This window comes from Pyrgilauda ruficollis, unplaced genomic scaffold (assembly GCF_017590135.1).
Source record: "Pyrgilauda ruficollis isolate IOZ18807 unplaced genomic scaffold, ASM1759013v1 scaffold131, whole genome shotgun sequence".
NCBI classification, from domain to species: domain Eukaryota; kingdom Metazoa; phylum Chordata; class Aves; order Passeriformes; family Passeridae; genus Pyrgilauda; species Pyrgilauda ruficollis.
Window position 1 is genome coordinate 1,083,186 of NW_024511544.1, and position 15,467 is coordinate 1,098,652.

Genomic DNA, 15,467 nt, shown 5'->3' on the forward strand with positions numbered 1-15,467 from the left:
TGACTTTTAGATCACCCCTCGCTTGTCAAAGCGAAATATTTTCTTCCCTTCCATATGGCCCTTTGGCAGGGCTCTAGCTTAGATCATCAGCTGGCTGCTCTGTGCAGCCTAATGGCTTCATCTCATGAGACGGGAGCTGGTGAGGGCAGCAGGGGTGGGTTATCCTGGAGCCCTTCACTCCTCCTGACCCTCCACACCCCAAACTCCCCATCTGCTGCAGGAGGGGGAGCGGGGAGCAAAGCGTCCTCCTGTGTGTTCTGCTTGGCTGTGTTTCCATCCCATGGAATCCCACTGATCACAATCCCATTTTCTGTGCTTCTCGGTGCACCTGGAGGGGTTGTGTTGAGGACAGAGCAGGGCAGAACTGGCCAGAATCGGTGGCAGTGTTTTGGTATGTGCCAGGCCCCTCGGAGGGCACGGGGCAGAGCAGCTGCTGGCTCTGCTCCACCTTCCAGAGGTGACACCACACCCTCTGGGCAGAACCAAAATGTGTGCCAGCTTGTCTGTGTTTGGAGCACAGCAGCTTTGGGCTGCCCCAGGTGTGCCAGGGCAATGGCACATCCCTGCCCTGGTCACAGGGCTAGCAGCATTCCTCTGGTTAGGTACAGAATGCAGAGTTTCCCCTGTGTTCAGCAGTTTGTTGGGCTGTTCTGGTCCGGGAGGCAGCTCCGGGCTGTGCTGGAGGCAGCTCCTGCCGCGGTGCCCTGTTCCCTGCTGCGAGAGGCTGCTCCGCTCCTGCCCAGCGCACAGATGGTCCCAACAACCTTGGTGGGAAGCACAGGCTGCCTGCTTTGCAGCCTGGCTGTTCCTCCAAGCTATTCCAGGCATCAAGAGAGCCCAGGTTACTAAAACCCCTGCTGGCTGGAGGTGAGGTGGGGAGGGCTGTGTTCCACAGCCAGCTCAGAGCATATGGCACAGAGCGGTGGCTGGGCAGGGACATCAGGCTGGGCTTCTGCAAATCCCTCCTCAGAGAGCTCTGAGAGTTTGGAAGGGACATTTCTTGGACAGGAGTGGCTGTAAGCAGTCCAGGAATGGGTATAACAAGCTTGTTATGGAGACCATATGCCAGGAGTTGCATTTCCATGGTATTTATCATAGGATCACAGGATGGCTCAAGTTGGAAGGGACCACTGGAGGTCATCCAGGCCAACCTCCCTGCTCAGGCAGGGCTCCCTGGAGCTCAGGATTGTGTCCAGATGGCCAGGCTGGAGCAGAGAATACAGTGAGTTATCTGTGGGAGATAAGTGTCTGCTGCCTCTCGTGGGCTGAGATGTGTCTGCTGGGACCTAACACGGCAGAAATGGGATCTATGGAAGTGGCTCTTTTCAATGTTCGTGTCCAGGCTCACAGAATTCACTTCAAAGGGAAAAAAAAAAAAAAAAAAAGGCTGTTTTCTCACAGTCTATTTTCTATTTTCTATCTATTTTTCTGTGTTTTCTCATGGTCTGTGTGTAACAGCTCTGTAAGGACTGAAGAGCTTTTATGGTCACTGCCACACAAACAGTGCATTCCCAGAGCTGGAATGGGGGGATTCTGCTGAGGCTGGAGGTGCTCTGCACAAATAGGAGTGCACACAATCTGCACAGAGTAAATCTGTGTTAAGAAAGGGCATCTGCACTATTAACTGTCACTTAAGATGGCTAAAAAGTCAGTTTCTTTAATGGGAGTTGGAGAAAATAAGGACAAAAAGAATGTGATTAATGATGTTCTGGGTGAAATACTGTCCTGTCTCATTGAACATGGTTAATTGGTTGTTGTAGGGCTAAAATCCAGTCAATTTAGCAAACAGGTTCTTTTTAAGCAGTCAGTCTTGTGTTGTGCTGGAGCACAGAGCTCACACCCCACCCTCCTGCGCAGCCCAGCAGAGCTCCTTGCCCTGTGTGCGTGCTCCTGGGAGTTGTCTGGTTTTGGGGGAAGCACTTCCAGCAGTACCTGGTGGTTATCCACAGCACTCAGCAGGAACTGGGCACATCCCCTCTGCCTTTTGTTCAAAATGGTGCCTGAAAATGCTTCTTACATAAGTGCCCTTGGATTCTGCAGCGGGTGATTCACAGGTTTAGCCCACATGAACTCGTCTGCATGATCCACTCCCCGTGGGAGGTGCTGTCCTTTCCTGTTCGAGCTGCCACAAGATCATGGGCCAAGAAGCAGCCCAAATTTAGCTTGTGTGCATTGCTGATGTGGCTTTTAAACCTTACACTGTTTGGGGCTTGATGGAAACTTCTTTTTCAGCTTGGTGGTGGGATATCACATCTCGACTGCTCTCTGCACTCAGAATGTATTTGTGGGGTTTGTTGAGGGTGGGAGCAGTGGACTGGTGCCCAGTGAGCTGAAGTGTGAGGAGCACTGAGACAAATGAACCAGAAGGCTTTTCATACATTCATCATGACATGCAGCCAGTGTTTAAAAACATGGAATATGATCGGAGATACAGGTTTTTTGTGTCTTGAAGTTACCAAAAGTCCTGGGACCTTACTGTGAGGTTGGTGCCATTTTAGCTTAGTTGGAATTTTGTGGGAGGCTATGGTGAGTTTGTTTAATTGTGTTGATGAAAAGGTGTTCACCTTGTTGTGCATAATGACTGAATCTTGCTGAAGGGACTTAATTAGTGGTGAAATTCATAGTTTTTCTCATCCTGACACTCACCTTGTTGAAATGCTAGTGACTGGGCAGTTCTTGCTAGGTTTTTTACCACTTCTTTCAAGTCTTCAGCCCAGTAGAATCTTTTTACTCCACCTGATGCACAGCAGTTCTTGGGAAGGAGAATCTGTCTGTGTCTGTGGGCTGGGAGGGACAGCCTTGGAGCAGCCTGCTCTGGTGGGAGCTGTCCCTGCCCATGGGCAATGGGCTTTAAAGTCCCTTCCAAGTCAATTCCCAGTTTATACGTTGCTGGCAGTGCTCTGGTGCTGATCCAGACCCTTTAAGCAGGGGTGTAAGGGCAGGACTGTGTCTGAGCTGGGAGGTTTTATTGCAGCTTGACTCCATTCCTGGGGCTGCTCTTCCCAGACTCCTGGAGTGTTGCTTTCCTTGGCAGAGCTTTGCGCATCTGCTGGGATCCACAGGGGCATGGAACATCATTCACACCCAGCAGGCTCAAATAACAGTCCTGGAAAGCTCCAATAGCCTTTAGATGGGGTTGGAGGTTTCCTGGCAACATCTGCCCGGATTTGAAATGCTGCTCAGAACATTCACCTGCAGGAACCTCAGACTGTTCCCTGCTCCTCATACCAGGAGTGTCATTTCTGTAGCCACCAGTGAATTCTCTCTGGAGCTCTCTCCCCTGAAGGTAGTCTGCTCTTCTGCATTACAGATGCTGGAAGATTTCGTACACTACAGAAGAACAATCTGTGCTGGGTGCAGTTTTGGTTTTGAGGCACGTTCTGTGCTCAAAGCAAGGCTTAATCAAATGCATTGATCCTTGTAGTGCTGTGTAAAGGTTCAGTTCAATCTTTTCCTTTTGTGAAAAATGGAATTAGAATGCTCTGTAATACGTGGTTACTGTGTACTCCAAGAGTCTCCTGCAGTAACATCAGTTCTTGTGGCTTGTGAGAAGATGCATTTCAGATGGAGTCTGATTATTCAGTGGATGTTTGACATGCCGTCAGAAACCTTGGCTTTTCCCCAGTTCTTTTTATTCTGATGAAGTGACAGCTCCAAGGAGGTGAGATCTGAGTGGGATTCCTACCACAGGGGTGGCTCTGTGAGCTATTTAAAGCTCTGTCCACTTGTGGGTTCTCACAAAAAGGTTTCACTTCTGCTTTTGGCTGGTTTTGTACCACTTTGTGCACCCCCAAACATCAATCCTAGGCAAACAGAGTTTCAAACCTGTTAAAACTACTTGCTGTATTCTTTTACAGGACATTGCCATAACTCACTGCCCAGATAAAGTATCTGCTCAGCTAGGAGGTGTTGCAGGGGTAGTTGTGCATCTCAGTCCATATCACACACCTTGGTGGTTCTGAGCAGTGTTTAATTTGGAAAATTATTACTTTAATGAGCAAGAGGAAAGCTGGTCCTGGAGCTGCCTTTGGAAACCGCTTTACCTTGTGCTGTTCCACTTCTAAGTGCAGCTTTAGGTGTAAACAGAAAATCAGATGCCACAGGGCTTTCAGCTTGTTTGTGATGGCTCTTCGGGGGAATAACAAGAATTGAACATTTCCTGCTGGCGTGAGCTGAAATCTTTGGGATGAGGAAAAGCCACTGAAGGTGCTCTGCTGCTGCTGCTGTCAGCTCAGTGAACAAGAAACCTGGGAATGGGAACCACTCACATTCCCAATCTGAAGGGCTTTTCCATCTTGTGCATTTCCCAATGCTTTCTTTGAAATTGTGTTATTCCTGTAAATGGCTTCCAGTTTTTAGGAGCTGACACTTCCCACCAAGGATGGTTTGTTGTAAAATTGCCAACCAAGTCAGCAGCTGGAAGCCAAGACAGTTGGCTTGTTGTTCTCCTGCATGGGGTTTTTATAGGAGGATAGTGGTGACAACGAGAAATCCTTTTGGTGGCCTGAGTGGAGCTGGTTTCTGAAATATCCATGTTTTGGATATGGACTGACAGACAGTGATGGCAGTACTTAGTTACTCAAAAATAATTCAGGATTTTAATGGTCACTTTGGTTTGCAGCCCCCTGTAAACCTCAGGTACTGGGGTTTTTTGTTTTTCTTTACATTTGGTTTTTGGTTCAAGGTTGGTTATGGTGGTACCTGTTCCTCCTGGCCTCTGCTTGCAATGAAATTACAGTAATTACTACTGTAATTATAGGAAAATAATTTCTGCCTCTCTTGGCTATAACAATCTCAAAAATGATGTGTTTCACTGTATTTCCTACTGAGAATGAAATTCCTGGGGTCAGGAAGAAGACAAACTTGTACTTCAATAGGAGTGCAGTATTGTAATATTTAGTTCTACTCAAAATGAAATCTTGGAAACCATCCAGGGCTTTGAGGAGAAATCTCGGAGAACGTTGTGTGACATTTATCTCATCAGTGATACAACTCAGATATCTAAATGGAACCTGTGCTGTTCCAAGTACTACAGCACAGAAGATATTCTATATATTGTGGGCTTTAAATTTTTTTTTCTTTAAGATCTACCTTGAAATACATAATGCAAAATACTGCCAGAAGCCTTTTCACCTTTATCCTTGTCTCAGCAGTGCCAGTATCATTTCTTTTGTGTGGGTAAAAGGAGAAAAGCTAACCCAGAGCCCAGCACATGCTTCCTGTGTGAGCAGAAACATTAAATATCGATCCCCAATCCTGCCTTTCAAAGAATGCTTAAAGAAAATCGAATGCTTTGTCTCAAACTACAAGCACTGGGTTCTTTCAGCTCTGTGTTCATTCAGCCCTGCTCATCAATTACTCATTCCCTGAGCAAAATTGACCAGCTCTGAACAACTCTTCAGAATTTACTCGAGTAAATCTTACCATTGAAAACGCAAATTTAGCCGCTGCAAAATTTCCCAGCTTTTCTGGGAAACCTGAAAATAAAGAAGGGGTGGTGGGCCCCCCTTTGCCTGTTTGCTGTGCTGGGCTGGGAGGTGATCAGCTGGAGATCACCCTCACCTCACTGGAAACAGTCCCTGGGTTCTGGGCAGAAGAGAATTGTGCTGCAGAATGGTGGCTTGGGGTGCCTGGTGCCACTGCAGTGCCCCTGGCGTGCTTTGAGACATTCTCCCTATTGGATGAGTTTGTTATTCCAGCCCAGGGGAAAGGCAGGAAATTAAGCCATTAATTGTTGCCTCCTGCATTTGGGAACTTGAAAGCACAAGCAATTACAGGAACATCTTTCCCAGCGTAAGGTGTGTGCTCTGCCAGATGGAATTTGCTGAGAGCTGAGTGTGGGAAGGTGGCACTTAAACACTGGATTCATTAATTTTTTCATTACTCCTGGGAGTGCAGGGCTCAGCTCAGCTTCATGGGATTTCAGTGTTGAGAAAACTGCTTTGAAGTTGTTGTGTCTATTAAACAACTGGTTTTCACCTGTTCTTTAGTTCCTAAAGAACTCCCCTTGTCTTTGGGGAGGCAGCTTTGGGAGTGAGGCAGGAAAGGAATTGGGCAAATGGTTCTATGTTTTCTTCTGGATTTTTGTTTGGTCCTGAAATTTGAATATCATGTTCCCATTTCTCCTTGGAGGTGAAATGCTCTTCAGTGTGAATAATCCTGAATTAAGTTTATTTGCTTAAAATTATTGGGGAAAGAGGAGAGGCTTTGTTTCATGTTTGATTGATGAAATTATCTCACCTTTAACCTGCCCCTCTGTAATTTATTACATCTTATCCCTCCTTTTTGCATATTTCTGAAATTCACAAAAGTGTGAGGTTTTAAAGATTTTAAATTACCTTTATTTGCCAACCTTGGCCCTTTCTGAGTGTCTGATAAAGCTGTGTTGGATTCCAGAACTATTTGCCTGTGACCTTTTCAGCTAAAGTATGAAGAAGAGATGAAGACAAAAATTAAAATGTATAAAATAATCTGCTTCTAGAATAGTGTCAGAGTGTTGCTTCCCACTTGTAAGGATGGAAAATAAATCTCTGTGCATGTTTGAGGAAGATCTTTATTGAGGATTCAGAGGGTGTCACCTGTTTTAATATTGCAGTTATTGACTTCAGCTGTTAACTGGGTTTTAACTTCTAATAGATTTCCTTGAAGCCTAAGTAGATGTGTTTCTTTTCTAAATGTCTTATTAGCAGAAAAAGTACAACAAGCCTTAGAGACACTCACTGAAGCACAGAGGGGAGAGCATGCTTGAGAAGGTACATGGCTTTTGAATGATAAATGCTGGAAATAACTGTGTCCTAAGTATTTGTGTATTACTTTACAGGTCTGAAGGTGACAACTCAAGAAGCCTCAGGTATGTGTGCATCATCTTGATGTCTTTGTTCTAAGAAAATACTTTATTTAAAAGTGTTAAATAGAAACAGATTTTTTTTTAAAATGTGGGCATTATTGGTTGTGCTTAGCATGCCATTGGTGTTTTGAGTAATGGTTCTTCTCCCTTGGAGAAGTTACTGAATGATTCTGTCTCCAGTGTGGTTTGGCAGTGAGGGATTAGATTGGATCATTACCAGAGATTTATGGTTAGTTCCTGGTGCTCCCAATCCAAGTTCCTGCTCGCCAGCCCTGTGCCCTGTGCCAGCTGCCTGCCAGTTTTGGGGCAGCATCTGTGCTGAGGGGATGTCCATGGACTTGTTCTGGCTTTCTTAGCAGCCTCCTCTTTTCCACCTGACAGGGAGAGCCTTCATTGACTCATTATTGCAACGCTCATTCTACACTTGGAAGGTTCAGATAATGTGCAGAATTTCATGTAATTATCAGATACTTTACTTCCAGCTTACTCCCTTGGTGTTTTACACTCAGGGGTGGTTTTTGTTCCTACCTCTCTGCACACGTGGCTGAGTCAAGCTTGTAGAGCTTGCAAAAGTGCTCTCTCAACAGGACTGAGAAGTTAAAATTCCATCCTTGAACCTGAAAGTGTTCCATATTCATGATAGCGTTGCCATTAAGCAGATGCCTCAGCAGTGTGACTATTGATCAGTGATAATAAGGTTCATGATATTGACTGTGGCTTCACCATAATTCCCTGCAGTGTGTTTTGGGGACTGTCAGGGCGTTGCATCTTAAGGCATTGTGTTTATTTATTGTAAAACCCCAAAGCCAATGCGGGACCTTCCCTTGCAGAAGTAAAATCCAGTTCTTACTCACAGGTGTGCAGACTATCCCCAAGAACAGGTGAGTTGCAGAACAATCATATCAGAAAACCAGAAGTCTGTAGGGAAGGATTAAAGATCCTCTGGAGTGCTTTTGACTTCAGCAGAATTCAGAATCAGTGTGGTGTGGACCTGAGCTGGAGGCTCAGGGTGAGGTGGGAATCTGTCCCATGCACAGCAACTGAGCTGGATCTGATCCCAAGGCTGCAGTGGGATGCCTGTGGCCCTCACTACATTCTTTCCTTGGGGTTTTAGCTCCCAGCAGAGCTGCCAATGTGCTGGCAGGCTCTGGAAGGACTAACGCTGGTCAGCTGCTGCAGACTGGAAGCAATGCCCCTGGCGTGAGGATTTCCAGCAGTGTGGTTGTGTTTCAGCCTCAGTGATCACTCCTGTGTGTCCCTGAGCCTCCTGTGGGATTTGGCTGCTCCAATGATGTGTGTGTGTGTGTGTGGAGCTCCTCTCTTGCAGAGTGTGTTTGGGGGTTCAGGCCGTGCCCAGGCACAGCTGAAAGCCTCTGGCTTCAGCTCTGGTTTGGTGCTGCCTGAAAATCAGACTCCAGCCCTGGCTCTGCACTGTGGAGTTTCAGTCAGGGTGGTTGGGCTGACAGGGCAAGGCACTGGTGGAAGGTGTTTGCCAGAGCCATTCCCACCTGGGAGGAAGGGTCTGCTCGGGTTTGTGCCCCTTTGGGACCTGTCAGTGCCCCATGGGGCACGTTCCTCCTGGCTGGGCTGTGGTGGGAATCAGCACCCTGTGTTCCTACAGAGACCTGGGGGCAGCCAGGCTGAGCCCTGGGGTGCTGGTACCATCTTGGTTTGAGGCTGTCCAGGGAATTAATTCTGTTATTCAGTGTGAGCTTGAGCTGCTCCAAGACAGCTCCAGACTTCTCCGACAGCCTGATTTTAACCAGACTGATGCAGTAGCAGACAATCAGTGAAAGTTCTCTATCCTCTCTCTTAAACTGCATTTTCTCTGAGGTGAAATGTCACTGAGGCTGTGCTTTTGTGTTTCTGCCTGCACAGCATCCTGGTCAGCTGTGGTCTTGTCTTGGGCACAAGCTCCCTAAGCTCTGTTGATTTTTGGGCAGCATCTTTATGTTGTGGTGAATTTGCTTCCCACTGTTTTCCTTTTTTTTCTGGCAAATGAAGATGAAATGTAATTATCTCAAATAAAATGATCAGGGCAGTCTGGGGAACAGTGCTTAATCTCTGGAGAGATCATTGTTCCTGCTCACAGAGGCATCAGCAAAATAGCAGCAAATCCAAATGCTGGCCAGCCAAATGGTTCCATGAAATCAAGGGCTGAAAGGAGCCACGAGCAGGTGGGAAGGCAGGGATAAAATGTCCTGTCCCAGTGTTAACTGCACAGACAGCAGCTGGAGTGAAGTTAGAAGGGCTTGTGTTTGTGGTCAGTAAATGAAAGTATTGGTTAGGATTGGTTGAGTCTCAGCCACTGACACTGAAGGCATTAAAAGATCACTCCAAATAACCTGAGATGCAGCCAGAGATGTTGGTCTCTCCCAGCTGGGTGAGTATAATCAGGCTCCTGACCCAGAGACTGGCCTGGAATAGCTGGTGTTTTCCATGCTGGAATGGAATATCCAATACAAGTGATGCCCTGGAATTTTACACTGTTGCTCAGATGCCCTGGTGCATTTGTTTTCAGTAGCTTTATAGCTGCTTGTAACGAGGAAATTGCACCCACAAGATGTTTTATAGTGCTGTGAAATGCAGAAAACACAGAATCTGTGCAGAGACAAGACTGACACAGCAAAGCAATATGATTCCAAATAATACATTAAAACAGCCAAAAATCAGCTTGACTTTATTTCTTTCATTTGGCTTTCTCATTGTGACAAAAAAATCATGAATTATCCTGTTGTACAAGCCCTTAAAATTATTTTTGCTTATAATACAGTTGTACTGTAATAAACTCACATTGGTTTCCCTTTGGGCAATGCCATGTAATTTCCAGGCTGAGGTATTTGTTAAATCTGTTAAAATGGGGAGATTGCTTTGAACACTTTGCATTCTGAGGTGCAATGCACACACACAATGTGGAGCTGTCAGTGTGACGAGCTGCCTTAATTAGCTGTCTTTGTTCACATGTTTCCAGGAGAAAATGCAATTTGTTTTACAAGGCATTTTGATATTTAGTGGTGTGAGGTGACAGCCACGATGGAGATGTCTGTGTGCAGTATATCCTGTCAAAGTTTGAAGAGATTGTCTCAAGGTTTAGTAGCAGATGTTCCTTTTCCCTCTGCACAGGCCTTGTGTGTTCAAAAATCCCCAGAGTGGAGGACTTGAGGAGAGTGAGTTGCAGAAGGGTTCAGGGAGCAGCTCTGATGAGCAAACCTCTGAACCTGCCCAGAAACATCTTCGGGGTTTTTTGTTTCTTTCCACTTGCTCCTTCCTAGTTGTGTGCTTTTAAAGGAGAAACAAGATACAGCATGAAGGAAGTTGTAGCAAAACTGCATAAAAGGAGAGGCTTTCATGGCTCCTGAGCTGGGAGGTGCCAAGGCTGTTGCCAAAAAGGTGTGGTGTCCTAGGAGGAGCTATGAAATGGCCCAGGAATAGTGAAAAGGCTGCAGCTTAATTTAAAAATAAGAAGTAAGAAAAAAGGGCAGCTGAAGTACTAATTATGGGGAAAACATCAGCTAAGTTATTTAGCTGAACTCGAAGAAAATTGTGATTTTTTTTTTTTTCTCATCTGTAATAGATGGAGGAAATGTGTGGAGTTGTGTCTGTTGAGGATCGCGCAGGAAGGCTGATTCCTTGTAAAGGTGCACATTAGATGAAGTGGAACAGTAATTGTCTAATTTACTTTAGAGCAGGAGAGAATTGTGGAGCATCAGCCTCATCCTGTGCTGGTGGAGGGGGAGGATTGGCTGTGAAACAGACCCTGACCAACTGCAGAGAGGCAGCAGCATAGAAAGTCCAGCAGGAAGCAAAGTTTTAGGAACTCTTTGTTTTGTTTTACTCCGGGAAAATCTGCTTGAACTGTGTGACTCAGCCTCCTCCCTGAAAAGCTGCAAAATACAATTAAACACAGAGAGGCTTGTAAAGCTAATTTTCAAGTTGGAATGTATTGCTGTGCCATCTAAATGACTCAGTGTCTATATGTAAAAATGGCCTTTTCTGGCTGGTTTTAATCATTCTGTAATGACTCTGCTACAGTTTTATCACCAGTCCTTAAAATGTGCAAAATCATCACTTGTTAGTAATTTTAAAACTTCCCAAATTTTCTTCCTATAGATTTTTTACGTAAATGTCAGGCTGACCCTGTCCAGTGGAGTGGAATCTGATGAGTCTCCTGATGTTAGTTTAAATTAGTTTTATTGCTGCTAACAGAAATAAAACATATGGAAACAGCTTCTGATAGTTGAGATGGCTGTGGAGCTTCCAGTGGCTCTCAAATGAAGATTTAATCTGAATTTCAGAATGAAAGGACAGTAATGCATTTATCAAATTGTCAGAACTACTTCTATGTCATCTCTAACAGTGATGATACATTTGTCATGTTAAAAAAATCCTTCCCCCCCCCGCCCCCCCAAAATTGTATGAAACATAGAGCCAAACAGATTTCTTGACTTCAGCCCCAGTGCCTTGCCTGAGGAGCTTAAGCTGCATGTGCTGGTGAGTAGGAAGGATGTGTTTGTGGTTTGATGGTGTTCAAAAGGTGCCCATAATTCTGTGCTTCATGTGGATTTTTATTTTTCTGGATTTCTTACTGATAATCTTCAGGCTCTTCATGATGTTTCATCACTTTGACTTCAGGTGCTGCAAATGATTCTGCACAAAGCCACCAATGTTTTGTACAAAAATGTCCTGCATGAACTCAATCTGTTCTCCCCTGTCTTGGTGTGAAAAGACAGGTGTCTGCTAAGGAAGGCAGGAGCCTCCCCTCAAATGGAAAATGTAAACCCCCTCCCTCCAAATAGTGGGGGAGAGGGAAAGAAAACTGTCCAATGAACAGAACTGCCCCACCTCTAACAGATGGTCATTGAATTCACACCCAGCTAAACCTGAGACAGCCCCTTAATACCAATCCCTTAGACTTGATCCTCAAGGAAGTCCAAGAGCATTGTGAATGGGCAAATTAGAGGAAAAAGGGATGTTGGGGTTTTATTGGCAGAGTTGTGTAAACACACGTAGGTGTCTATTTGCAAGCAGATGAAGTTTTTGCATCTAGCCTTGCATTATATTAATAGTTTGACTTCTGAAATACTGCAATTCTGCTTTTTCTACTGAAAAGTAGAATCAAGTCTGGCTGAATGTTGGATGCCTTCCAGGTGGGTAAAGCAGCACATGCAAGCGTTTTGCCCACAGTTATTTCCACTGGAAACAGACATCTGTAATTTATGGATCCCAGTGTGATCGTGCTCCACAGAATTCTCCCGACGGGCCGGCGGTTGTTGAATTTGCAGTCTCAGAAGGACAAAGCTTTGTGAGTGGTTTCACATTAATTCAGTGCAGCTCATTTCTATCCCCAGCTCTTGGAGGGGCTGCTCTGGTTATCTGTGAGATAAGGCTGTTTAATGAGCAACGTCTGCACAGCTCAATTCGGGGAGCCCAGGGCTTGCAGCGCCAGGGGACTGCTCCTTGGAATTTATGAAGTAGTTTGAGTTTCTTTCATTATTTTGCCATTCTTTTTGGGCTGCTTTTGTTCTTTTCTATTAGAACTCACAAGAAAAGCTGTTGCATCTTGGGGTTGGAATGGCAGTATAAAAAAAGGGGAAATGTGGGGTGTTTTGTACTTTCTCTGTGCTCTGTAACGTCCTTGGAGGGCTTTTCCCCTGATGTGTGCTGTGGGCAGCAGAAATGTGCATTTCTTCCCTCCTTCAGCCACCTGCAGCTGCCTGAGGGGTCTCAGTCCTAGAAAACAGAACTGGGACACAGCAAATCCAACGGAACACTTGGGATCACAGAATATCCCGAGTTGGAAGGGACCCACAAGGATCTCAGAGTCCAACTCCATCCCCACTGTAGCAGAGTTCCAGAGGGGGACAGGGTATGGTCTGAAGCTCTCTTACGGGTTTAAAGTAGTTGCTCTATTTATGTATTTATTTGTAATGGAGATGCAGTGTTATTCACAGAGCCCTGTGAGGACAGGAATAAAAACTGACTTTAGGAACAGAATTAACCAGCATAATTTTCTCTGCAGACCATTGAAAATAGTCTGCACCAGCTATTGGAAATCCATGTGCAAACTGCAGGCACTTCTGTTGAGGAGTTGCCTCTATGCACTGGTGGAAAAAAAGTCTCTGCTTCCTTGCACATAATTGCTTTCTTTGAAAAGAATTCATGTATGAGGCATTTCTAGATAGGACTTGAAGCTAAAGCAATTTTCCTTCTGGTGTTCTGCACGCCGACAACTTAAATAAAAGGCAGAACTTCCCCAGTTTTCCTTCCTGCTCTCATTCCTTTATGTAGGTGGTCATGGTTAGATTAATTCCATCCAACAGGAAACTATGCAGCAAAAAATAGATCTGTGAAAATAATCTGATAACTTTCAAGGCCCTTGTTTAGTTTTTGCTTTCCTAATCTGTGTCTTAGGTAGTTTTATGCCTCTGTAGCTCAAGAATGGTCCTTGGATTAGGAATTAACCATGATTCAGGTATCTAGTTCCTTATCTGAGCTGTTTTAATGATGCTTTATGATGCTTTTGGAAGTGTTCCAGTAAGTGTAATTGTCAATAAATGGAAGATGAAGTGAGCAAACTGTGTTGGAGGAGCTGAGAACAGTTACTAAAAACATAAAGACAAAAAGAAAATTTCAGGTTTCAACAAAATGGATTATATATACTTGGAGTCAGGGCTAAAGCTCCATTTGCATTTGTGACTGTAGCAGCCAAATATTGTATTGATTTCAAATTATGCTGATGTTGTTGTAGCTGTGTTTTTAAGTGGAGCTGTAGATTTCGCCCCTGCTTAAAGATGAACAAAAGGCAGTAAAAGAAAGGCTTTGCTGGAGATTCCTGGTTATTAAGGCTCAGTGAAGGCTGTAAGCTGTGAGTTCTTTAGTAAAACCTCCTGAGTGGAAGCTGTAACCTTTAGTGCCTCCCTGCTTTGCCCCATCCTGAGCTGTTTTCTCAGGAGGAGAGGAGCAGAAAGTGAAGCCTTTCCCTTGTCTGGCAAAGGAGACACACCCTCACTGCTCAAATCCCATATTGATCCTGCAGTCTCAGGAGCTGAACAGATCTTTAAATCCCTGTCAGCTTAGTCTTGCCTAACTTCTGCATCAATTTGCCCTCATTAACTTTTCGTTGATTAAATCAAACACATTACTTGGGATACCCCTGTAATTTATTTATAATAATTAACTGTACCAGGGGAATAAGAATTCCTCCTCTGAATTTTAATTCAAGAAGCAGTATCTGTACACAAAAATAGAGATTGGAGCTAAAATTAATAGAGCTGCATGAAATACTATGTACATTTACCATACAACAAGCCTGTAGAAGATAAGCAGGTACTGACTTGGTCCTAGTTAAATTTTCTTTCACCTGCCTTATGTATGGTGCACTAATGATGAATCTCATACTCAAGAGCCATGTTTTGAAGTGTTCCAAGAGCACAGTTAGCAAATGTTCTCTGGGTATCCTCAGGCTCTCCATTTCTTTACTTATTTTTTTTTATTATATAAAGGATATTTGATGTTTAAATTTTAGAAATTGTAAAGATTGGGGTGTATTGCTCATTAAAATGAACCTTGAACTGCAATCTATCACATCCTTTCTGGATCCTGCAAACCCATCATATGCATGAATTAGGGTGACTTACCATTATTCTGTTTTGGGTAAAAACCATCCCTTTGTGCTCAAGCAAATATCAGAAATCCAGCAAGAATTCATTTCAGCTTCTGGCCTTCTCATAACCCTTCTGCTTTGATGCATAAATTGAGGGAAGTTTCCACTCTGCAATGAAGATGAGCATTGCAGCTCACCCATTGTCATTTATTATGTGCTCAGAGTGTACTGAGATAAGCCTGGCTTGCCTGGGCTGTTACAGCTCTTGATTTTTTGTCATTATCTCTTTCTGCTGCTGTTGGTTTTGAAAGGAGCTGCTTTGAAAGGAGCTGCTGGTAAATCACCTCCTGTCCAACGTGTGCCCCTGCCAGGGGGACAGCAGCCTTTGAGGCACAGCCACAGAGGAGAGAAGAGCAGCCAAAACATGGCAGGAGGGCGTTAGAGCCTTGCTTTGGTTGTGCACTTCATCTCTTGTAAATAGTCCTTGGCCTTTCAAGAGCTGTGGCTGTGCACTGCAATGGAATTGGTAATCCCATGGCTCTAAAATGTGCTGCACTTCCACAAATAATTTAATTGTGAGTTAGTTGGCACTGCTGGATTTAGGTATCGGAACCCTTCCACTGCCTGGCTGTCAGGAGAAGCACAGAAGAGTATCTGGGAAAAGGTGTCATCACTGAGGGGTGTGCACATTGCAGGGGGGGAAATTCTGTGTGGATTGCTTTGGGGTGCTAAAGAGGAACCAGGCAAAGAGCACCTCAAACTGATGGCACAAATAGAGCTCCCTTCGTAGCCTAAACCAATCTCTTCTGGAGATTCACCTTCATTTGAAAGTCAAAGTCACTTCTCCAAATCCAGCTTCATAAGAAATAGTTGACTTAAGTCCTAGTGAGAAGCAGTCCTGGTTTATGTCAGTGTTAAATATAGCTAATGACTTAAGTATTTAAAGAAGTTTTTGAGAATTCTTAAGGCATTTAAATACATCTTACTCCATGTATATTAATCACACCAAAAAGAATA

At 44.6% G+C, this 15,467-nt stretch overlaps 1 protein-coding gene across 1 annotated transcript in view; it reads left to right on the forward strand.

Annotated features, from left to right (window-relative positions):
- The window catches only part of LOC121349051 (IQ motif and SEC7 domain-containing protein 3-like), a 124,280-nt gene that overhangs the window by 46,679 nt on the left and 62,134 nt on the right, over positions 1-15,467 (forward strand). The window contains exon 2 of the mRNA XM_041459114.1: positions 6,821-6,850. Within this exon, the coding sequence (XP_041315048.1) occupies positions 6,821-6,850 (30 nt within the window). The remainder of the gene's footprint in view (positions 1-6,820; positions 6,851-15,467) is intronic.